This window comes from Cinclus cinclus, chromosome 4 (genome assembly GCF_963662255.1).
Source record: "Cinclus cinclus chromosome 4, bCinCin1.1, whole genome shotgun sequence".
Taxonomy (NCBI): domain Eukaryota; kingdom Metazoa; phylum Chordata; class Aves; order Passeriformes; family Cinclidae; genus Cinclus; species Cinclus cinclus.
Genome location: NC_085049.1, coordinates 63,548,310 through 63,573,237, shown reverse-complemented (window position 1 = coordinate 63,573,237; position 24,928 = coordinate 63,548,310). Strand labels below are relative to the sequence as shown.

Sequence of the window (24,928 nt, the reverse complement as noted above, 5' to 3'; positions counted from 1 at the left end):
CCCCGAAGCAAAGCCGCAGCTGACACTCTCGCAGCTCCGCGGAGCGAGACGGAGCAACAGCCCCAGCCCCGGGGCTGGCTGTCCTGCCAGAAGCCGGCTCCCAGCAGGTCTCCCCCGCCGTGAGCTCAGCCCGGGCGCAGGGACTCGCTCGGGACACGCGGAGCGGTGAGCGGAGAGCCCGGCTCAGCCCCAGCCGAGGGCAGGACGTGCCCGCACGGCCCCGCGGCCAAACGTGCCGAGGGGCGCGGGGAGCCCGTAGCGGACCCCAGGGAGGGCCGTGCCCCGAGCCGGGTGCGCTCCTCACCGCTCCCCGCCCCGCGCTTCTCCCCGAGCGAGCCGAGGGCGCAGCGCGCGGCGGTGCCGGACGGGGAGCGCGCCGAGCGGCTCCGTCTCCCGTCCGGCGGCAATCCCCGTCCGCCTCATCCCCGCGTTCCCGCCGCCACGGAGCGAGCCGGGCGAGGCCGTCCGGCCGCGGGGGCACGCGGACTCCTCGCCTGCCGCCGGCTGGGCGGAAACCGCCGCTCCCCAAAGTTTCCCCGGGCACTCACCGGCGGAGCTCATGGTGCTCCCCAGGCGCGGAGCCGCGCTTCCCCTCGTCCCTTACGCCACGGCCCCTCTGAGGGCCGAGGAGAAGGAGCCCATTGTTCCCCCGCGCCGCCACCCAGCCGGAGGAGCAGCCGGAGCAGGAGCAGCTCCCCCCGCCCGCCACCGCCGCATCCCACCCCGTGGCCGCGGCACACGGAGCGCCCTCAGCCGCCGCCCGCCGGCGCCCCCTGCTGGCCACCCCTAACGGGCCCCCGCCCCGCCCCGCCCCCGCTGCCCCGCCCCGCCCCGCCCCCGCTGCCCCGCCTTGGCCCCGCCCCCTCTCCATCGGCACCGCCCCCAGGGCGCCCGAAAGCGGGCTCTCGCTATGCTTTCTGGGAGCTGTAGTTCTCCCCGGAGCAAGGCGGGGCGGGGCGGGGCCGGGCGGTCGGCGGCACGGCGGACTCGGTTTCCCAGCGTGCCCGCGGGGAGGGGGTGGCATGGCGGGCAAGGATGACACCGGAGTTCGACGAAGAAGTGGTGTTTGAGGTGGGAGCGGGGCGATCCGGCGCGGGCCGGGCCCGGGTGTCTTCCCCCCTCGTTACGCCGCGGTCCCCGGGGCCGGCGTGCTCTGGGCGGGTCGGGTGGGCGCGGGGAGCGAGGCGGGCGCGGGGCCCGGCCCAGGGCAGCGCCTGCCGCGGGCGGGCGGCGTCGAACAGGACCGGCGAGAGCGGCGGGTCGGGGCGGTGCTCGGCGTGCCCCGCGCCCCAGAGCAGCCCGGGGCCAGCGCCGCGCCCTCCGCGCAGGCCGAGGGCGGGACGGCTCAGCGGGGCCGGGCGATCCTTTGTGCGGCCGTGCCGGGCTGCCCGGCCCCGCTGTCGGGCGGTCGCGGTGGGAGGTGTGGCGAGGCCCGAGACTGCGGGGTTCGTTCCCTGCAGCCGCCCGTGAGCACCGCTCGGGCTGCGGAGCGGAGCCCGCTCAGCCGGGCTGAGCTGCGGGGTCAGGGCAGAGAGAGTAAAATAGCTGTAAGATTCTGCTTCTGAATCGGTGTCGCTCAGGTAAAAGGTGTCTTTCAGCACGCACCCAACTGTGCGGCGAGCACTGGAACTGCTTTATTTCTGTAGTATTTGTGTTTTTACTAGTTTTGTATAAACCGTGTCTAGGTATGTCACGTCTTGTTAGAGCTACAGTGTCATCTTGGCCTTATTTAAATAACAGTGGCTAAATGTATCAGCTGTTGCGGTTTGGTAACCAAATCGAGTCTGTTTGCAGCAGGTAAATGTAATTGTATCTTAATGGAAAGCATACCTGATTTTGCAGGCATCCAGACTGGTTATAGAGAAATGCTGTCTTTAAAATTAATAATTATTATAGTAGCAATAAGGCTTTTCCTTCAACCAGGATGCAAAACACTCCTGACATAATATATTAGTTTTTTCACAGCTATGTAAGTAGTATGTCTTTAGTCTTTGGTCTGTTCCACAAAGTTTTGTATTCATCCACAACTGTTGCTGCTATGTTAAGTTACTTCCTTCCATACAGTAAATCTGTGGTGACAATTTATTTCACAGGTATAATGCCTGCCCTCTGCATTTCTGTATTTAGTAAAAGTGCTATTTGTTTTACAGTTTCACAGCTCTTCAGTTCATGCAGCAACTACCATTTTGATTGTAACAGTTATGCTGCATAAGAGACTAAACGATCTCCTTGCATGTGCTCTTCACTAGCATCCTTGTGTTTTGGGAACGGACTTGCATCAGTAATAAAAGCTCTTGGATACATTTACTGTACCAAGTGTGTGTGTGTACAGCCATACACACTTAGAGGTATACTGAGTGACACAGTAACAGATCTGTCCTATATTATGGTGCATCACAATAAAATCAATAAAAGCAACAGTTGAACAAATACAGGCTGTTTGGGTTGGACTACAGAACTGGGTGGGCTGCCGACTCATAAAATGGATACTGTGAAATACACACCAAAATTACCTTCAGGAGTACTCAGCAGGGTTCATGCTATTCTAAAATGATGGCTCCACAGAGAATTATAAACCTACTTCACACACCTGAGCCAGAGATGGGAATTAGCAAGGAGCCAGAAAGTATTGGGGTAGTTAATGTTGCAACATATTTACATTTTTAATTTTTGTTTTCTTGGTCCCCAAACTCTCCCCCTTAATTATTCATCGTTTCTGGTATGCAACTACATTTTTTTTCTGCACCTCAGTAGGTCAATTCCCATGTTCTTCAGCAATCACTGTTGCAAGAAGGCCTTTAGCATTTATACCTCAGTTGGTGTGAACAGCTGTTATCTCTCTGCATTTGCAGCTCCCTTCAGCAAGATATCAGATGTTATAAGGAGTTGTGGTGTGCTAACAAATGCCTAATCAGGAAAGAAGTGGTCTTTCATGTGTCTCATATCCAAAAGGATGGGTAGGAGTGGGAAGTAAATGGGATATACTTCATGTGTTCCATATGATGGGTATGCCCGGGCTATTTTTTTTTTTTTTGTGTGTGTGTTTTGTTGGGTCATAGCTCTGTCTAGCTGACCCTGAAAGCATCAATAACAGGTGTCCACATTAAAAATTTTGCAACATCAAACAAATGATGGCCTGCTGATAAATATTTCTGAGCTTCCAAGGACCAATCGTTTTTATCACTGTCCAAGTATCTTTTACATTCATTTATCTTTGAAACCAAGGAATCACAAACACTGCATTTCTGCTTTGGGAAAGCAGTGTTTTCCATCAAGTTCAGATGCCACTGCAGATCATCATGATTGAACAATAGTGAATAATGGGCAGTTATTCTGTCCACTAAATGCTGCCATGTTCTATCAAATTTATAAATTAATTCCTGCAGCAGCCAGTAATTTTTATTCACTGACTGAATAGTCCCAGCACTCCAGTTCCTGCATTTGTTACAAGCAGTTGGTCTTCTAATTAAAATACTACAAACACAGTGGGGAGGAACAGAACTCAAGAAACACAGAGGCACCCCTGATATGTTGGGCCTGGGCTTGTCTACCCAGCAGCATGACAAATTAAAAATCATGGCAGTGTAGAACAGATTGTTCTAAACAATGGAGGAACAATAAATGGTGTTCTTTATTAGTGTCTGTCTGAATTTATCAAGGGAGATCATGAGGTAAAAAATTGATGATAAGTTGCTTAAGATGAGTTTTTATACAAAACCTAGAAGACTGTCATGGTGCAGTTACAGTGTACCTTGGAATCCTCTGGAAATTTTTGGCATTTTGTTTACTTGTATGAGACTGGAATTGTGTTAGGTTTTTTGTTTGTTGTGTGGACAGTGTGATTTCCTTGTTTTATTTTTATTTTTTAATGTATAAATTAAAGAAGCTTCTTGTTCAAACTAGCTAAATGTCTGCATCATTGTGCCATTGGAGGGATTGTGTCAGAAGTTTGATGATTTATAAATGCCATCAACTTTCTGACTGGAAATGTATACATTGCCACTTCATATCTACTTGCACACCAGCTAATATTTTCTGTTATCTTGTATAGTTCTTATCTGTCTCTAGAATTTACAGAACCACAGAACCATTTAGGTTGGAAAAGGCCTCTGAGATCAAGTCCAACCTTTGACTGATCACCACTTTATCAACTAGCTTCATGGTCCAGTTGTTTCTTGAACACCTCCAGGGATGGTGTCTCCACCGCATACCTGGGCAGTAATGCTTGGGTACTCTTTCTGTTAAGGAGCTTCTCCTGATGTCCAGCTTGACCCTCCCCTGGTGCACCTTGAGGCTATGCCCTCTTGCCCTCTTGCTGGTTGCCTGGGAGTGGAGGCTGACCCCCCACCTGGCTACAGCCTCCTTTCAGGTCATTGTAGAGAATGATGAGGTCACCTGAGTCTCCATTTCTCCAGGCTAAACACCCCCAGCTTCCTCAGCCACTCCTTACAGGACTTGTGTTCCACACCCTTCCTCAGCTTCACTGCCCTTCTCTGGACACACTCCAGCCCTTCAAGGTCTTTCTTGTCGAGAGGGGTCCAGGACTGGATGCAGTACTCAAGGTGTGGCCTCACCAGTGCCAAGTACAGGGGGAGAATTTACCTCTCCTAATGTGTTCACAGAAAGCAAACTTGTTCTGGCTGAGCATTATGTTAGGCTGGATAAACCAGTGTATCTTAGCTTCCTTTAATAAAAAGGATTTTCCTGTTCTTCATTTTTAGTTTGGTTTTTAGGGTTTTCACACCTTTTCAGTTCATGTTTCTTTACCACATCTTGTAGCATGGTACTCAGCATTCTTGCTAGGGTCTTATGCAACTATTTTCACATTTGCTTCTGGGAATACTTCGTTTCTTGCATGCAAGGCCTACAAACAAAGTTTTCAAGTCTTCATACTGTTTGACTCAGATATAATATGATGGGGTAACTGCTCATTTGTGTCCTTGATTTTATCAACAGCTTCCACATTATAGGAGAGCTTGTTTTTATTACACCTCTGTGTAAGGTCTTGCTGTTGTCTTTATGTCTCAATCCTTTTCTTCATATATGATGCTACTTGGTGTTATCAGGAAATGTCATTAGCAAGGTTTTCGATATGTTTAATTATAGCAAATATCAAAGCTTTTAAAAATGCAAAAGCTTTGACCAAAGACTTATTCTTCATGAACTCCATTAGTAACCTTCTGATCCAGTAGCTTTCCATTCAGTGCAGAGTACTGTTATCTGTGCCATCAACATACTTGGTTCTTTTCCCATCTTTTCTGTCTTAACTGTTATAATGGTATATCCATATATATATATATAATGGACTTTTGATAACGGTATCTAAAGTCCATACCCATCCAGCATAGTGTAAAAACTCCATTAAAACTTTCTGCATTTCCTTTATCTAAAAAAATTAGCTGTCTTATTAAAGAAAATGTCAAGTAAGTTTGGCACAATCTACCTCTGGTGAACCTTTGTGATACCTTTTTGATGAACATTTGTATTCTTCTTCATCTTTGAATTTTGCAAGAAAGAATAATTATCCTTAGTAGCATGCTGGCTTTTGATCAAATTCATAGACCTGACATATTCTTGATTGGTTTTTCTCCTTTTAAATATAGGCACTATGCTTGGATTTTTTCTGCTTTTGAGTTGATAGGTTTATTAAAAATCCTTGCTCTTGCATCTTTCATCTCCTGTGCCCATTCTTTCAGAACACTGGGATGAAGTTGATCCAAATACTGCATTTTTCAGCTTCCAATTTCTGCTTTCAGCTTTGTAATTTGTCCTATATTTTAATGAGCTTGTGCAAGCTTTTTTTTTTTTTTTTTTTTTTTTAACCTTTGGATAGATATTCAAGCTGTGCTCACAGAAACACAGAATGTTTGATGACTCTGATGCTCTGGTCTGCCACCCTGCTCAAGAAGTAGGGTCGTGTAGAATCAGTGGCCTAGCGCCATGTCCAGATGGCTTTTGAGTGTCTTCAGGGATGGAGAGAAATCTCACAATTTCTCTGGCAACTAGTGCCAATACTCAGTCACTCTCACACCAAAAAAAAAATTCCAAAGGGAACCTCATGTGTTTCAGTTTATGCCCGTTGCCTCTGGTCCTCTTACTGGGCACTACTGAAAAGTGCCCATTTCTCTCCTCTTTGCACTCTTTCTTTGGATATGAGACCCACCCTGAGGTTTCTCCAGTCTCACCAGTCTCAGCTCTCTCAGCCTCTCCTCATGTCTGAGATGTTCTTTCCTTTAGTTTCACCCAGACCATTGTCAAAATCCCAGAAAGTGATTCTTACTGTGTCAGAGCAGTTCTGGTAGAGGGCTTGTAGGTGACTTTTGTTATTTTCCATTTTAATTCTGTGTATTCATAAGAAAGTTACTCAGACTGCACAAAGGTATGATTTTGACACACACTATGTCAAACTGCCCCCACCTTAGGTTTTTTAAGGGCTTTTGCATATGCTGTGTTTGAAGTACAAGGCTTTGCATGTAGAATTATGTACTTACAGAATTGCGTAATACTGAATTTCACTGGCATAAAATTTCCATTTTAAAGTTTTTTAATTAGGAAAGAAATATTTTCTCACTTGAGACATTGTTTTCATCCATTCACGAGTCTTATGCCATTCCTACAACCAGTTCTGTCCATATTATTTACTTCATATTGCTATTCATTAGCTATTTCAGTACTGATAGAAATATATGTTAAAGAATAGCTGGCTGTGTATGAAGGTGGTTGTATCACTGTGGAATCTAATGTTTTATTCTAGATCTAGGAGATCTGATCATTACTGTAGCTCCAGACTTTTGAATTTGGGATTGTTTGGCTCAGTAGAAATCTCAGACTGAACAACACCATATAAATTGTGTATGTGTTCCTTCACGACTTCAGATCTCTTCTGTGCAAGAGGGATAATAATACTAAACTAACAAAATGTGGCTTTCTTTCACCTATCTGTATATTAAATTGCAGCATCTATGCTAATGTATATTTAAAAATAAAACAAGCTGGAGTTGAACACAAAGAGCATCAAAAACTCATGTCCAAATTCAGATGTTTATATCTGTGTAAAATATTGAACACAGCTCTACTGAACCCACAAACTCAGAGCAAAGATTTTGAACGTATAACACGTTACTCTCATGTCACAACCAGCCCTTGTTCAAGCAGTCTTCCCACCACTGGAGCAAAATATGCTCAGAAATGGAGTTACCCTTTCCAGAGTTTGAAGAGACACATTCTGTGCTCTTTGTCTTTCTTGCTGTAGTGGAAGAAGCTATTGTGAGAATCAAGTCCTGAAAATTGTGGGAACGTGGTTTCCAAGGAGCATGCCATCCTAAGAGAGAAAGGAAGCACCAGGGCCCAGCAGAGCTGGCAGCTGGAGGAGTGTGGGGAGGAGGTAGGAATGGTGGAATCTGCTTAAGAGGGATGTGGCACAAAAGGGAAGTACTGGCCAACATCTTAACGTGATGTTCCAGCATCAGGTTCAGAAAGACAACTCACACTGCTTATTTAGGCATCAAACCAAGATGCTGCTTGGTGCTGAGGGGCACTGCATATAATGTTCTGATTTCTTACAGATTTCTGTAAGATTTGAAAGAGATTCTAGGAAGAAGCGCCACCATTTCCCAGCATGATACACTATACAGAACAGTCTTTAGCTGATGTGTTCTCTACATACCTACAATAGTAAAACATGTTTAAGATATGGTATTTCTTAGAATATTGATGCATCACTAAATGTTCTAAATGTTCAAATCTTTATGTGAACCTTTGTAAACCATATGTTTAAAAGGTTGAGCTTTTATCAAAGCACTCAGTCACATGTTTTCATGGGTTTTTTTTCCACCTAAATAAACTGTTCTAAAATAATGTTTAAAAAATTAATGAAAGCCCCAGGGAATCTAAGCTCAGAAACTTCTTGTTGTGATGAGACTTTTAAGTCACTTTCATTCAAAAACCTGAAAACTTTAGGACTTGCAAAATAATGTGATTTTTGTCAAGCATCAGACTTGCAATGTTGTATTCTAAAAAACAATTTCTCAAACATACATTAGGAAAAAGAAGCTGGAAACCAGCATTCACACACCTTCAACAGTACTGCCAGTAATGCTTAATTAGCAGGATTTTTCTCACTGAGTTTTGGGTGTACTAAAGATGTAGTACTCTTGATTTTCACATATGCATGAAATAAAGTCAGTTATAAATACACAGCTCTGTCAAAGCCACAGTTCACTTGTCATTCTAATGAGCTGGTTTTGGGACTGTGCTTTGTCTGCCTGAAGTGTGGGCTGTTGGCAGAAGAGGTGTTTGGGCTTCACTCCTCTTTTGCAGTTTATTCTCGTCCTCTTCCTTATGCTGGCACGTGGATTTGTGGGTGATGCTGTGCAATGGCTCAGGAGACTGATTAGACAAACTAACTTGGCTAAGAATGAGAAAAAAAATCCATCTTAGTTTTTTTCTATCAGACTGTTTCCTTGTTCCATCCCACCACTTGGCTGTTCTAAAGTGGTACTGCAGCTTTCTGCTGTGCCCACTGGTCACGGCAGATTAAATGACCATACGAATGGAGCCTGGGGAGATGGCTCTGCTGAGGATTGCAGTGCACTGTACAGGCACTTGGGCTGGTGACTGATGGACTGTTTCAGACATTTTGCTTCTCAGCAGTTTGCTAAATTGAAGGGGAGAACAGACTTTGCTCCTTTTCATCAGATGACTGGGAGCAGGTGATACCAGAGAGAAAATAAAATAAACGTCAATCTTAAAACTATGTGAAGAACAGTCTGGTTGTTGCAGAGGCCAAGTCAAACTCATCAAGCATTTCTGGATATCAGAACAGATAGATAAAAGTTTTATATGGATCATGTAGTCTGTAAATCTATATTGCCATTACTATTTTTAATAGAAAATTTTAAGATGAAAGTACCTGCTGATTCAGGGTAAATTTTGAAGTCTGTTTTTTAATCTTCCTCTGTTTTAGTTGCTCTGGAGTCATTTACAGAGGGTTAAAACTGCAGTACTCCTCTTACAACTTCAAGTCATGAACCAGCTTCCTTGAGACACTGGAATGGAAAGAATTACTCAGTATAGTTTTCTTTTAATCTTCATAATGTGACTGCCTTTTGTTTCATGAATGCTTTTCTCTTCAGTAAATATGTTTGCACAGTGTGTTTTCATCAGGAGTAAGAATTTACATGATCTGTAATAGATAAGTTGATTATTTGAAGCTAATGTTTTAAAGAGGTTTCAAAAATGTATCATAAATATTCCACTCGTTTGCCAGTCAGATTCAATAATTAATTAATTGAGTTTTGAATGTAAATGAAGGAGTAAATCTGTGAGTTAGTGACTGATATAAAGCAAACCAGCCTTGCTGTATCATCAGCCTAGTCTGATAACCAGCATGATGAGTGACTTCCCACCCAAATCTCCAGGTACAGAGTCAGCTGGCTTGTTACCTTGTCCTTCAGGGACAGTAACGTTTACCGCTTTTACTTGCAGTTTTTCCACTCTTTTTCATCTCTGTCAGAAAGGACCTGCTCAGCTTTTCACCTGCATTTGCTGGTCCACTTTTGATGAATGGGTGAACAGTGCAGAGCTCTCAGTGAATTTCAGTGCTTTGTCTAGTATGTAATATTTTTTGTAATGCTTTTCCATGATGACAGTAATGTGCAACCACCTTCTGTACAATGCAAAAGAAAGACCATTCCCATGTCAGAGATACAATGATACAGAAATATACTGTAAAACTTCCCAAACTCTTGAGGACACATGAGTCCATGCAAAATAGGTACATATAATAGAATATACTGAGTTGAAAGGGACCCAACTGGGTCATCAAGCCCAACTCCAGGCCCCATGTAGGACACCCCAATAATCACATCATGGTCCTGAGAGCATTTTCCAAATGCTTCCTGGACTCAGACAGGCCTGATGACATGGCCACCTTCCTGAGGAGCCTGCTTCAGTACTCAGCCACCCATGAGGTGAAAGATTCTCTCCTGATATCCAACCCAAACCTACCCTGACACAGCCCCATGCCACCCTCCTACGCTGAGTCCTGTCACTGGTCAAGATACTGTGCATCAAAAAATATCTGGGAACAGTAATAGATTAATGGCTTTAAAGTAGTTCTCAGAGCCTATTTGTAAATCAGATGATACAGTAGTGCTGGAGAAACCAAGCAATAGTGCTGCTGTGGCAGGGAAGGCAGAATAGGAAATCTAAATGACTCTTTGGCTGCCTTGAAGTCATTGTCTAATATTAGCCCTGTCAGCAGCGCCTGGCTTTTTGTCAGTCGGTGCTCAGGAGGAGGTGGTTACCAGCCAGGAGAATATGACCAAGGCTTTTAAATACAGTTGCTTGGAAAGTCTTATTAATGGCTGAACAGGAGATCAATGTGCAATAATTCTTTCAAGCAGCATCTTTTTAAAAGCCTTTAGCAATCTGTCATCCTCATCTCCCTCCTCCCAGTTAGAAAGCAACATTAGTCAGGAGAAATCGCATGATCCTGGGAAATTTCAAACTGCATCCGCTGATGCTGTGAGGAAAATGCCACTGTGCAGGGACACAGGTGCAGTTACACCGACGGCTTCTTCTCATCCTCGTCTCAGATCATCCTGGAGGGACAAGCAGAAAGAAACGGGGAGGTGGGCGAGATTCTCTCAGGTGCATGGGAGCAGTACCAAAGAGAAAAATGGAATACGCTCCTCCGGGAGACAAAGATCGCACTGTCTGTGAGTGTTAGCTCAACTTTTTCAGATCTGTTTTGAAACAGGGGAGATTTCAATACTGGTGATTTGTTCTGAGTTTAGCCACGTGTTCAGCATACCTTAGCATTTGCTAACATTCTGGTAGAAATGTTTAATCTTTTGGGGTTTTAAGATGATAATTTATAATTTGTAGTTGTTTTGTAGGTGGCTTATGCTCTCACAGTGTGTTTTGACATATTGGAAACCTTAGCTTTGAACAAATCCGTATTTTAAGAGGAGATCTTTAAGCCTCTTATTCTGTCCAATGTCATTAAATACTATTTCAAAGGTAAATCTGTTTCACTAGCTACTAAGTAGCAAATTGTATCACAGAAAAGAAGGTGGGTGAGGGAAGCCTCTGTCTTTATTGGAGAAATCCTGAGTCATTTAGATCATGATGCATCAGCAAAACTAACTGGGTGTGGTTTTGATTTTCATCTGCTGTTGTAGCTAGGCTATGAAAGCTAACACTGTCTTAGTCTGATGTGTGCTGGCAAAGGTTTTTCTCAGAATATGCACAAAATACCTCAAATATTAAAGTGTGCTTGCAAAGCTGTAATAGATGCAAGTATTTGAGTATTTATCTATCCAAAGCAAATTCTTTTCTGAGGCTAGGGAATTCTCTACTAATACAGCCTTTCCATCACTTAGTAGAAAGCAATGACATGTTTTATTATCTTTTAGTGTTAGCCTTGATTTTGATTTTTTTTTTTTATTTTTACTGTCTTATAATTGCAAACACAGTGATTAGTCTTCAGTTTAGGTGTTTTTTTCCTAACCCAAGTCAGTGCTCCATTAAAACAAGCGCTGGGGACGTGTTAAAGACCCACAGTAATTTAGTGGACTGTTCTTTAATCCTGCAAAATATAACTTGGGTTTAGAATGAGTCTCAACTACTTTCAGCAATGAAAAAAGGAGAATTGTAATTAAACATATATATGTCAGTGAAATAATTTTTAGCCATATGGATCTAAAATAAATATGCTCATGGAATTGTGAATGAAGAAGAAAGGATTTTCTTTCTTGATCCTGTTAATGGGAGCTTCAGTAAACCTATATGGTCCTGTAAATGGTTACAATTGAATGACTTTGCAGTATTACTATAGTAAATTACAAAAGTCATAAAAAGATAAGTGTTTGTTTTGTTGGTCTCTGCTGAGTGCATAGAAAACTTTGATTCTTCAAACTTTCAAAAACCTTTTTCCTACTCAGTACATCAGCTGTTTCTGACAATCTAGCTTCACTTGTTAACAAGTTTTTTCATACATAATCTGTATAAAGTACAGCAAGGAAGAATGGCTTTTAGTCGTCTGTCTGTTCTGGAACTGTTTCATTTCCAGCACTCATTTTGGACAATTAACATAATTTTTAAAAATGCCCTGGCCGTAAATGTGATCCCTGTCTCCCGTGTCTCGGAAGGTGGCATAAGAAGTGGCAGCAGCTTGGAGGAAACCTTAGAAATAAATACAGCACATTACTGAAAAACATTGTTTTGGTATCACTTACTTTAGATAATATTTCCTGTCAGTAACTGATAGTATGATGGTAACATAAGCTTAATTATTTTTTAAAATTCCCTCTCTACTTTGTACATTATTCACTACCATGTCATTCTGCCAGAGACAACTAGAAATAAACAAATGAACCTGACTGTCAAATGGGAATAATACTAATGATTCTAGAGTGGTTAAAAGTAAGAATTCAAAAGTACTCAGAATAGATTCCTCTAGAATAATATGCTGTATTAATAGGAAGATGGGATTTTATATTTGAAATTCCCTCTTCATGCCATCCACTGAAACAAACTTGCTGTCCCTTTACCTCACATTCTAATATAGAAGCTTTTTCACAAGTCTAATTTTTTTTTTATGACCCCCTATTACTGCTTGCAAGAATAAACTTTCTGGTGTATCCTGAATTTCTTGAAATGAAAGTGCAGCATTTATATCACATGCAGAAATGTAAAAGCTCTTTTGCTTTTTTTTTTTTTTTTTGCTTTATCTTTTCCTTTTTAATGTTGGACTGTTGTAAAAAGGAATGTATGAATTCTGGGGAAAAAAAAAATAAATGAGAGGGAACAAGGCAGAGGCCTCCTATTTTCCCCAACCAAGAAGTATATATTTTTAATATTATCGTGATGTTTGCAGGTGAAAGCAGCTGAGCCTGACAGTTCTAATGAACAACAGCATGAGTTGAAACCAAGGAACTTTTCTCACAGTTAGAAGTGCATGTTCTAGAATATGTGCGTGTCTTTATGGGAAAGAAGGCTTTTAGGAGTGAGAGGTTTGGGTAAGGATCTAAGCTAAAAACTCAGAGCTATAATTTGTGATACATAAGGCACATGATGAGATTTAATTATTGCTATTAGAACTTTGTGAGGATGAAACATGCTTTGTAAGCATTAAGTGTAATACTTCTGTCTCTTGTACTGAAGCACGATATACAAAATAGGACATTTTAATGGTATCACATTGCAGTTGTGTAGTTGCATATTTAATAATTTTCTGATTCCTTGATAATATTGAAAGTTGTGTATGAATGTCCATACATAAAATCTATCCTTTCACTTTTAAAAATTGCTTTAATGGTTTTACTAGACATTACTTACATATCATGGGAGATATTATGTATAGATTGGTGGAAACATCCTCCATGTTTTCCTCTTTTGATTATAGGCAGCCATGAGTTATACAGACCACACAGCTTTGCAAGTGACAGGCTTGTTAGGCAGTAGGAAATGAAATACAATAAATAAATAAATAAATAGTGTGGGTTTATGTTAGCATAGATTAATGTATGTATGCCATCTGTGGGATTTCTAATAGGAATGTAATCTTCAGATTTTTCTAAGCCAAATGTGAAGCTGCCTGTGCTACACAAGAGACTTCATTCTCAATGGAAGATTTTTGTGATTAGTTTGTTAAGATTCCCAGTAATTTAATTTCAGAAGGGCCTCAACCCACTTCTTATTCATTGCTTTCTTTACCCACATGGGCTTCGAATGGTTTCAGAAAGGGGAACAATGGTGGTTTTACTTACATAAGGAATTTTAGTCACAGCATAGTTCTTGATCATTAAAGTTTATAAAAATACAGGATTTTTCCAATATGCAAGTAAGTTCTGCTAATAATATTTTGGAAAGAATGGGATAGACAAAGCATGTGGAGCCAAAGAAATCTGTTAGAGGAAGATTTTGTAGCCCAAGTACTTTCCGAGAAACTGAAAGAGAAGACCCATTATCTACTTAAAGGAATAACATTCATGTTAAATTTTAATTCATTTTCATTTCCTTAGCTAATAGTCAGAAAACTGATTTCCATTTCTGAACAGGGATAAAAAAGTGTTAACTTAGCCATTACAAGATCATGTAAAAGCCTTCTAAGAGTGAGTCAGAAGGGATTTATAATTAGTAAGGTGCCCATGTTCTACCTTAATTACAAGAACAAATAAAATTATTCTTCCTAGTTAGGACCTGAAATTTCATTAACATTTGGAGACATTGTGTATCTTTTACTGTTTCTGTAGAGTAGAAAACCTACTAATTACAGTTAGATGGAAAGTTGTCATGTAGCCAGGTAACCAGTATAAGGGAAGGATTGGGGCATTCTTGCATCTATGTCATATTTCACTTACTAGTGATAGCTTTCAGGATTTTAGATCATTCTGTTGTCAGTGGGTAGTCTCTGGCTGTCTCTACCTCTCATTCTGCCTTTCTTTGTCCATTTTTGTGAGGAACTAATCTAAATAGCAATAGGCCTGTTTCCTTGATCAACTTTTTAAAAATTACCTCATCGTGGACTCCAAAGAAAGATGCACCCTGAGATAATAGCAGAAAAGCTCTTTGGTATTTTTGGGTTATTTTTCCAGCTGTCTGTATGTTGATGAGTGCCAATAAAGTACAAGAATAATCATGTGTCATATAATGGCTGGCCTTGCTCGTGGCAAGTATGGTCAAGATGATGGTCAGGTTTGCCAAGAGCCTAGATATTATTTCCTTGAAGTTCTGTCTGCAGCGAGCCTTATAACTATGATTTTTGAAGAAAATATTCTCTGTTCACCCACTGCTTTGTCCGTGTCTTCATCTAAATGGGGAAAATTTCATGCCACCCTAAAAGTTCTTGTGTGGAGGTGCTTAGGTTGTTCCAGGTGTGGAAGTGCACAGCCTGACTCTAAATGAAAGCTATTTTAAGAAGACAAGGTTATGCATATCAGTGCATATTCTCAGTTTTGTCCTGCAGTTATGCGATGAATTTAACAGTGTCTTAAATAGAACAAGTATTCTAGTGTATTACATTTCCTCTTCCATTTTAATTAAGGAATTCCAGTAAAATAGCATGTTCTACCTCAGAGAAACTTGCCAGTCCAGAACAGCAGAGTTTAATTAGAGTTGGATGCATTTTGAAAAAGTACTCAGCCATGGAAGAAGGGTAGTTGGAAAAAAATATAGGACTGTGTTGTCACACTGGAAATATTCTCACAAGGAAATGAGTCATTAACCCATCCTAGTGTTTTGCACAATCATTGTCATTGTGGGTGAGTGTGATTGTCAGTACTTGTGAGTTGGTACAAATATTTAAGTTTCAGGTAATGACTAGATGCTGAATCTGTTATGAGTAACTGAAACAGAGTAAACACAAGTATGATTTTGCATGCTTTAAATAGATAAGAGGGATTAAAATAGCACTTTGGTGATAGGGTTAACAACATTCCTAAAGGTAACAAGTTAATTTGTTCAGCTGGTATGAATGATGGCTTCCAAGCAGTATTTCATGGCAAGCAGTCTGAGATTGTGCTGTGCTGGTGCATAGTCAGAATTAAGTGGGCCCCTTCACAACTTGCACCAGTAAGTTAATGGTAGTTGGCGTAACAGTTACTGGTGGGTGTTCTGTTGGTGGTTATTTCTGCAGGCCTCCACAATTGTGCATCATTTACTGTAAAGTTTTTACTCTTTATATACAGTATTTTGGTTGATAGTATGTTAAATTAAAATGTTGTTGTTCTTTCAATGCAGTTGGATAGTGTTTGCATACTGTCATTAATAAAATTTTTCAGGGGTCAAAATTAATCCCTGCCTAACTAGGCTGTATCAGACAGATTGGTGAGAGTTTCTCTTAAAAATGAAGTCTCTTTACGTGTCCTGAGTAGAACTGGAGTTATCCTAGGTATTGTTTCCATCAAATATGTCCTAGATACTGCCATATATGTAGTTGTAAACTGGACAATAAGAGCTAAGTAAATCTAGATACCTGGTGCAGATGATATTTTTCAGATCTATATAGATAAATATTCATTCTTTCTAAATATCACTGTTAGAATTCCATACTTTTTCTGTTTTATTAAGGACTGTCTGTAAATCATTCGTTTTGCCAGCAGTTTTAAAAAGTTGAGTTTTTTTTTTTGTTTGGGTGCTGTGGGACTTCTTTTAGCCAGAATACTAGTGCCATCCTTGGAGAGAACAGGAGCCTTTTTCTAATTTTTTTTTCCATTTCTCAATCCATTCATTGCTGGTTGTGTGGTTGCTGAATTCACAGTGGTGTTTTGTGGGAAACACGGAATGATTTTTAACATTGTTTTTGTTTTCCTTTTTATAACTCCCTTTTCAGAATTCCCCACTGTACCAATATCTGCAGGATTTGGGACACACAGACTTTGAAGTATGTTCCTCAGTGTCACAGAAGGCAGAGCAATGTGCAGCAGCAGAAAGCCAAAGGGAGCAGACTGTGCAAGCTGCCCAGAAGGTGAGCACTCTCCTGTTGCTGAGTATTTATCTTCTCACAAGAGATCTCATTGCTTCACAAATAGGAGAAATCAGAACAGAGAGAAATCACTTCCTGTATTTAAAAAAACAAAGGCAAAAACCCCCAGACAATGAACCTCAGCCCGTTGTCATATCTTGAAGTCATGGTTAATCAGTATAGTTTGAAGTGTTTCTTTGCACTTCTGTAAGCTAGGGAAGCAAGAAGTTTTGATAAATAATTTTTTGAGTGTTGAAAATTATCTTATGTAGGGGATCTTATTATGTTAGCTTAGCATGACATTCTGGGAATAGAACCTGTAATTTTCTAGAACAGAATATTTATAGTTTCCAGCCCTTCCCAGGCATTCAGTTGCTAAGTATAGCTTAGTCTGTGACAAAACATATTAAGAAAGGATTTCTGGGAAGTAGAAATGCAGTAACCATTCTGAACGAGATGGTTGATGTGGATAGTTATTGCATTTCTAATAATGATTGTTTCTATTACTGGTTACAAAGAAAGGCTGAATTTAAATAATGATTTAGCTCACAATTTTATTTATTCTGAGCTACCTTTAGAAGTATTCATGGAAATATTAGGTCTACCACTTTTGTTTTTCAGAATTGTCAGCTGGCACTCACCATAACCCTCAATAAACTGCTCGAAAATATGTTTTCTCTTTAAAGCTAATGGCTGTTTTGTGGTGTATTTGCACTGAAGATATCTATTCTGACTTAATATAGGGAGACTTTGATTAAATGTTTGCTTATTTATTTATCAAATGTTAACATTTGCTCACTGTTAATTAAAAAATAGGTTGACATTTCATTGGTTGATACTCTCTTGATTACTATGAAGTAATGCATGGACTGTCAGCTACATTATTTTGCATAGTTACTTTTGTGGCAGTCAGAATATCAGTGTGATATTGCATTTGTGTATATAATTTCCACTGACTTTTATACCAAAATGCTGTGGGGTTAAGAACCTCAAAAGTAGTAAGATATACCACTTTTAAAGACCTCAGGTATTCTGTTTTTTCCCCCTCCCTTCCCCTCAAGCATTTTACACTTAATTTTATTGTGTTGGCAGCAATTCCTCCAGGATTGTGTCAGATGTAGAAGTAATTCTTCATGGTTTGCCTTGCAACTTGAAGGAGTGGGTGTGTGAAAATGGGCTATCCATTTCTTACAAACAATAGGTGATGTTCACATTGTCTCATCTCTGTCTAGACAAGGATACATAGTGGAAATGAGGAAGAAACCTGTGTGTAATTTTTAGTGATAAACTGTCATAGGTTGTTCCTGCTGCAAATTCCAGTGCCAGTTGGGAAGAGTTAACACTTTTCTTTTGTAATCTGATGTCAGAGAGTCTGGTTTTGTCATTTGATTTCTGTGTCGCATTTTGGTAGGGTATCTCAATAGGAAAGAAAATGAGGGAGAGGCAGCTGGCCACACATTTAGAAAAGTAGACTGTATTTAGGAGGATCTGAGGCTTTGTTGCAACTTTTTTATGACATACAGACAAGTATTTTGCATTCCTATCCAGTCATTTCCTCAGTTTTGCATGAGACTATTACCATTTCCCTTCTCTTGGCCTTCACTGGCCTAATCTACTGAAATGATAAAATGTCTGGAAAAATAAATGGTTTCTGACTTCTGAATATGTACCTACCCACAGTCCTAATATGAAATGATCTTCCTTGAGGCTTGATGTAACTATGATGACAGGGAGCAGATGCTGTTCCACACTGTAAGTGTATATCGCTTTCCTTCTGTTCTGAAAAGCAAGTTTCCAAATGCCTTAAACACTTTCTTAAGATAAAAATGTAAAGCTGCAGTATTGCTTTGTCTTTGAGTTGAGATCATTTCCTCCTCTTGTGTTCAGTCAAGTGGAAACCTTGTGCAGCTGAAAGCAGGTGACACGCAGCAAGAATTTGGTGCAGCAAAGTTCTACTTGGGGATCTTCAGGGCTGAAAAAATGGAAGAAAAAGTTCCTAGGGACTGATACAAATATTTCTGTTGTGTCTAGCTGTCCTGCCAAGCAGAGCTCATGGTTCAGGCATAAGGAAATGCAGAGGCACCGGTTGAATTTGAAGCACATTTTAAATACTTCTCAGGACATGTGATTTTGGTGGTGGTTTCTTGGCCTTTTTGTTTTTATTGGAATATGGTCTTAATGAATACTGAGTTAAAAAGCTGTAAAGGTGTTTTAAGGTTGTGTTCTGGGGGCTGATGAAATGCCAAGCTCCCATCTGAAGAATTATGGAGATGTGATTTAGCATAGTAATTGTAGGTGCAGTGTTCCTGGCTGTGCCAATCTATGGGGAAAGTTACAGCTAAAGTCCTGATCTCATGATCACTTGATACTCAAAAGCACTGCTAGTAAGAGCTCCTAGACTTGTTTTCTGGAATTAAATCCCATTTGGGTAATTCTGCTTGATCTTTACAGAATTTATCACTTCCCATTTACATCTTTCCTTTCTCAGCCATTTTCCTAGACTGCTGTGCCCTTGTCCCACCTTAGATATGATGATATTTTGTCATTAGAACAGAGCTGATGCTGGAGGCAGCTTCTGAGAATTGCGCTGGGGCTAGCCCTGAGTAGCTGTGCAGGTGACCTGGTGTGGGATGGCAAAGGGACCAGTCCTTTGCCTTTGTCTAGGGCTTCCCACCCACTCAATGCAAAGTATTCAATGTATAGCATTATCTTCTTCTGAAGAATTTCTCTACAAAGGAGAGATAGTCCTTAGAATTCTTTTTTAGATTCAAAATAATTTACCTAAAATGTACACGTACTATGCTAGTATTTTTTTAAATTATAGGAGTTATGCATCATTGTTATTTAGTTTACAGAGTTTGACTGAGTGTTGTTCTAAAGCTGTAAGAATACTCCAGAAGCATTGGAAACAGGACCTGACTTGTGTGTTGGTGAAAGCAGTTTTACTTGTCAGTAACACTCCCAATGGGAATGCAAACTGTGAGACACTATTCCAAGGATGTGAATAATTCACTGTGTTGGTGTACTCTGTTGGGTCACAGCCCAAGACAGTGGATTGTCTTGTTTTGTATTTTCAAGCACTGACTTGCCTATTGAATGTTTATTCAAGCTCAGATCTTTATTTTTAAGCAAAGCCATGGAGAATAAACTAAAAGATTGCTCATGTAGCACGCTAGGGTATTTTTCAGTAATTCCACAGTCTAGCTTAGTGAGCTGGTAGCAGTGTGAAACTATCCTTGGTGTAGCTTTAAATGTTCATTTATAAAAATCCAAAGACTTACAAAAGGCTAAGCAGTTGAAAATTATAGGATTCAAGAGGCATATTCTTAAATTAAATGGATTACTCTTTCCTCCCCTGCTTTCAGTGTAGAGGGAAAAGTATTTTTCAGTGAAATACCTGTCTGAAATTCAAATGGAGAACAAGACCTTTGTTCATTTAATTTCAATTTTCTACAGTGTTGCAATTAGAAAATTTTATTTCTTTTTGCACCACTCTGGAAGAAACTTGAAAGATTATCTTGTGCTGCAGTTAGTGACATTCTTCTGACTTATGTCCTTGCCCTTGAGCAATATCAAAATACAATCACTTGGATTTATTCCATAGTCTTTAAGTGTGAATTGCTGGGATAGCTCCTCCTATTAAACCACGATGATGTCAGTGTTTCGGGAAGACCTATCATTATAAGATCCCTGTTACTGGTTTACCTCTTCACTGACTTAAAAACACTTCCTTGTGGCATAGATCTCAAAATCTAACTGTACACAGAAAGATGAGATATTTGTAAAGAAAAGCTTGAGTTAGATTACTTAAATGGGCACCAAAATAAGTTATTTCAAAAACTGTGTAAGCATAAGAGCCTTAGACAGTATAAGAGCCTGAAACAGTTCTTGACATTAAGGCTGTTCTGCCCTGGCTTGCTGCACCAGACTGGTCACACTGCCTCTCAGAAGGCCGTCAGGCTGGTCACAGGTTAACTACAAAACTCTGAGCTCCTGTTGCTTGGGTTTGTTCTTCTATTTCCCATTTGTAGTTGGGGGGAAAAACAAGCAAAATACAAACAAGAGGGGAATAAAAAATGGGAAAAAACCCAAACAAGGGAGAAACAGAAGCTGTCACCTTTTAGAATCAGTATGGAGTTTTGTTTTATTATTTTGAAACAGTATGCCGCAAAATGTAAGCACTTCACAGTTTTTTTTTACATACATTTTATCAATTACATTTTGATTGTATTACATGTCAACAGTCTGAAGATTGAGACAGGGCCTCAGAATTAATAAAATATTTATAACTAAATATTTTGAAAAATACTTCCTGTCAGTTCAGCATGAGGAAAGTAGGTAGAATGGTGTGTCAAAAGCTGCACATTTTTTGTTCATTGATTGGCTGCAGACTGAAGCAAAACCATGCATCTATTCAGTTATAATCGATCATGTATCTTGTTTTAGGAAGACACATGAGTAGAATGTGTGATGACTGAGAGGGAGGCCCTCTATTAGTGGCATCTGAAGTTATGTTTACAGCTCAGACAAAAGTGTGAATTTAGGTTGTGTGGGAAGCAGCATAGAGACAAAGTACCTGGTGGCACACACTGGTGTGGACAGGGGGGTTTTGGGGCATTTCCTCCTCTTACTGTCACTTTCCCTGTCTCTGTTTACAACTCCTCTGGAGCTTGTTCTCAGGCTGCAATGGGAAGCTGAGGAGAGGTTGTTCCTGTTCTGGTCTTTCACTTTTCTTCAGCCTGTCAGTCATTGAAGCTTTGGGGTTTTATCCCCCAGGAGAGAGAAAGTCTTTTATATCAATGAAGTAGCTGCCAACTTGAGATCAATCTAATCTTAGCTGTAGTTATTTTTAACAGAGCAACATAACAATCTATTATGTTCCAAATAGGTGGGGTTACTGAAGGTTTTATTTTATTCTCTTGTTCACAAGCAAACCGACGGGAAGCAGATGTTCTCTTAGTGTACTCTGAAATTAGGCCAGACACAGTAAGTGAAACTTCCTCACAGGTACTTGGTCTGAGTTAACAAGAAAATCAAATGCAGAAATAAAGACATTGTCTGCTGTTATTTATTTAATTTTTTGCTTTGATTTTTGTTGGTTTTTTTTTAATTGGAGTAATTTCTGTTTCTTTCAGCAAGGCATCCTGTCAAAACTAGTTGAGTTTTTTAGAAGCTGGTTTCCTTTTCCACATTACAAGAAAAATGATGACATACTTCACCGACTGGTAAGTGATCACTTTTTTTAGTTTTCCATTTCCTTTTCTAATCCACAGGTCTTCCTCTCCTCTCTATCTCATCCTCTGAAAAACATCATTGGTCTGTGTCATTTGTTTTGGCTCTAAGAGTATTACTTATTCTTTAGATAATACTAATTCTGGTTTTCATTTAATGTGCCAAATTGGGCACAAAAGGACAGGAACAGTATCAGTAGCCAGGTTGAAGATGTTCAAAATGCGGAAGATGGTATGTGAGAAATAAAGAAATTCTTGGAAGTTGAAATGAGTTTAATTACAGTGTAGGTACCCCTTTGGTGGAAGGCAGTGTGGAGACGCTGACTGAGAAAGTCCACGTGTTGCAGCCTATTGCCTTGTAGAGACCACCTAAGACAGAATGGTCTAGAGCCTCAGCTGAGTATTGCTTCACCCTCTGTTTCAGCTTGTTAGCTCAGGCACAGCACCAACACAGTGCAGCTGTACTGGCCCTGGATCCATTCTGGCCTCTTTGTTTCTACACTGCTCTCTGCAGGGCTTCTGCTTTTGGGAAAGGCAAAGCAAACTTTGCTCTTTCCCTGCAGCACCACTTTCCAGTCTGGGCTTGTCTTAGATCTGCTTTAACTTGTACCCAGCTCCTTCACGCTCCCAGTATGGCTTGCAAATATCACTTTAGTCAGACTGTTCCAGAATCTAGATTTTTTTTTTTTTCTACTAAAATGTAGGGATGATGGCTTCAAATGGAGCTTCAAAAGAAAATGTTGAGCAACATGAGAAGCTAGAATTTTCCATTTCTCACAGAGTTCTGCTATATCCCAGTTCTCCTTTATCTCAGGAAGATAAAATTTCCTCTGAAAATCTCTCATTAGTGATCTTTGATTGACTTTTTTCTTCCTCTCTTCCCCTATGAATTTAGGGTATTATCTTAACAGCAATTTTTAGCCTTACTTTCTTAAGATGGAGGCGTAACTGAAGAATATGGAAAACGTTTGTCCTGCTGCAGACTCCAGTAGAGTATTGAAATGACACAGGATGCATCAGAGGAGGGCAGAGCTTCCTCTTGCACAGTCCTGAAACAAATGTTTTCCATTAAAAGTAGAATGAAAGTTATCTGAGGTGACATCTGTGCATGGAATAAAATTTCTAAACTATCTATCTTATGGTTTCATAAAGAATCTCATTCTGTCAGTGACAGAATGAAACAGATTTTGTACTGTGAAATGTCACACTTGTGTTGAAAGCTTCTATTAGAGACTTTTCAGAAATGTTCTCTTTTCTCTCCTGTAATTAGCTAGATGCAGGGATGCACATGTTCAGTGTTTGTTCTGACATTCTTAATTTGAAGTAATTATGGTTTGGTGCATTATGCAAATGAAAATTTCAGGGGGCTTCTCTGATGGTTTTATTTGTCTTCGTGAACTGCATATTTGTCTTGAGCAGCTATAGTTGGAGGAAAAGTAGCAAATGCTTATAGCACCAAATTCTCAGCTAAGTAACTCCGTAAAGTTTGCCTGAGGTTTAGCAGGTGTGAGGTCTTTGGACCCCCATGCTGTTTCATATTTGGATTGAGTTCCTTTGGGAAAGGGACAGAATCCTGCAGGAAGGTACTCCATTGCCTTGGCTTGGGGCTTCGATCCAGTGCACTGACCCTACTGTTAAGTGTCCACAAGTGACATTTTGCTGACTAATTAGCAATATCTCTCTTTCTTTCTCTAAGTTTTGTTTGTTTGTTAATGATATAAATGATGTGATGACATTTTAGAAAAAAAGTACTTTCTGTTTTTTTAATGATCTTGTAATAGATTCAGTACCTCTCTTATTCTTATGCAAACATATTGGCATACTCAGTGGCCTGTTTCCAGATATTGTTACTATCACAAAGTCAGATCACAAAGTCAGTGTGCTGCAGTCTGCAAGCCCCAGCTGTTAGGTAGTGTGTGAGCTTTTAAAGTTAAACAAGTTTAATAAAAAGTAGCTATTTGTGATATATCTGAAACGGTCCTGTGCTCTGGGAACAGATTGTTGTCAGTAAAGTGTAATGTGGGTGTCTTCCTCGTTATGCTAACTTAATTTTAAGAATTTGCATATTCTTTACTAATGCCTGTTTTTTCTCCTGCCCATTTGTATGTGGTAAGGATGTTGGATTTCGATTTGACACGCTCCGTACCATCCTGCAACAGGAAGTTCTGCTGCAGGAGGATGTGGAACTGATTGAATTCCTTGACCCCAGTATCCTGTCTGCAGGGCAGTGTAAGCAACAGGAAAACAGACAGCTTCCAACGCTACGCTCCCTAGCAACTCCTAATATTTGGTATTGTATTGAGGATATCTACTATTATAGTCATTGGGACAAGCAAAAAACATATTGTGCATCCTTGATATAAAATGCAACATTAAAGTAACTATATTTTTTCTCATGTCCTTGGGTCTTTATTCAGCTAGTCCCCAGATTTTTGTATAAGCATGTTTTGGTTTTTTTTTTAATTGGGCATTTTATTGAAAGAGTGAATTTTTATCTGAGGGAACTAGATGGACTACATTAACATGAAACAACATACTCCCTAACTAAATATTCAGTAAGGAAGAACTAACGTAGTTGATTAATTCATTAATTTCTGAAGCTATGCAGAGGTAATTTTGATGAGACATGACTGTGAAGACTGAATTGAAAAGTGTTTATTTTGGTGTGGTCTTTATAAAATGTTCTGGGTAGGGGGAGGTGAGGTGGGATGTACAATTAATTTTCAAACATAGAATATCAGAAGAATAAACTACAGAATATTTCAGTAAGATACACTGTAGTCAGCAGAGTCTTGTGGAATTTACTCAACAATACTGAAGGAGCTGACTGCAGCAGTGTTTGAACAGCTACCACCTGTATGTAAAAAATAACAATGCCAGTGGTTGTTCTGACAGCGTCTTGCTTGGAAATGCAGTAATCAGTAGAAAAAAAATCACATAATATTGTCCAGTGCTATTTTCTCATATATACACTAAAAAAGCAGATAAACTTATTATAGTGTCACACCTCTACTGTTTAAGTTATGTCATTATTGATGCTCTCTGTCAAACAAGAGAACCTTTGAACCATTTTTTTCTGCTCCTAGCATTATTAAGTTTCTTTAACTTTCAGCTGATAAAGTACACTTACGAAATTTGCGAATGTTGTTCATTTTCCAGATGACACCAAGTTTGTCTTTTCATAGACCAGAGGACAACAGTAGCTTGGAGAAATACCTTGAAAACC

The 24,928-nt window shown here is 40.3% G+C and overlaps 1 protein-coding gene across 1 annotated transcript in view; it reads left to right on the top strand.

The window, feature by feature from the left end:
* The first annotated feature begins 11,247 nt into the window (after positions 1-11,247).
* The window catches only part of VEZT (vezatin, adherens junctions transmembrane protein), a 38,586-nt gene continuing 24,905 nt past the window's right edge, over positions 11,248-24,928 (top strand). Inside the window, exons 1-4 of the mRNA XM_062491433.1 lie at positions 11,248-11,300; positions 16,340-16,474; positions 21,607-21,696; positions 23,817-23,992. Of these exons, the coding sequence (XP_062347417.1) occupies positions 11,250-11,300; positions 16,340-16,474; positions 21,607-21,696; positions 23,817-23,992 (452 nt within the window). The 5' untranslated portion in view covers positions 11,248-11,249. The remainder of the gene's footprint in view (positions 11,301-16,339; positions 16,475-21,606; positions 21,697-23,816; positions 23,993-24,928) is intronic.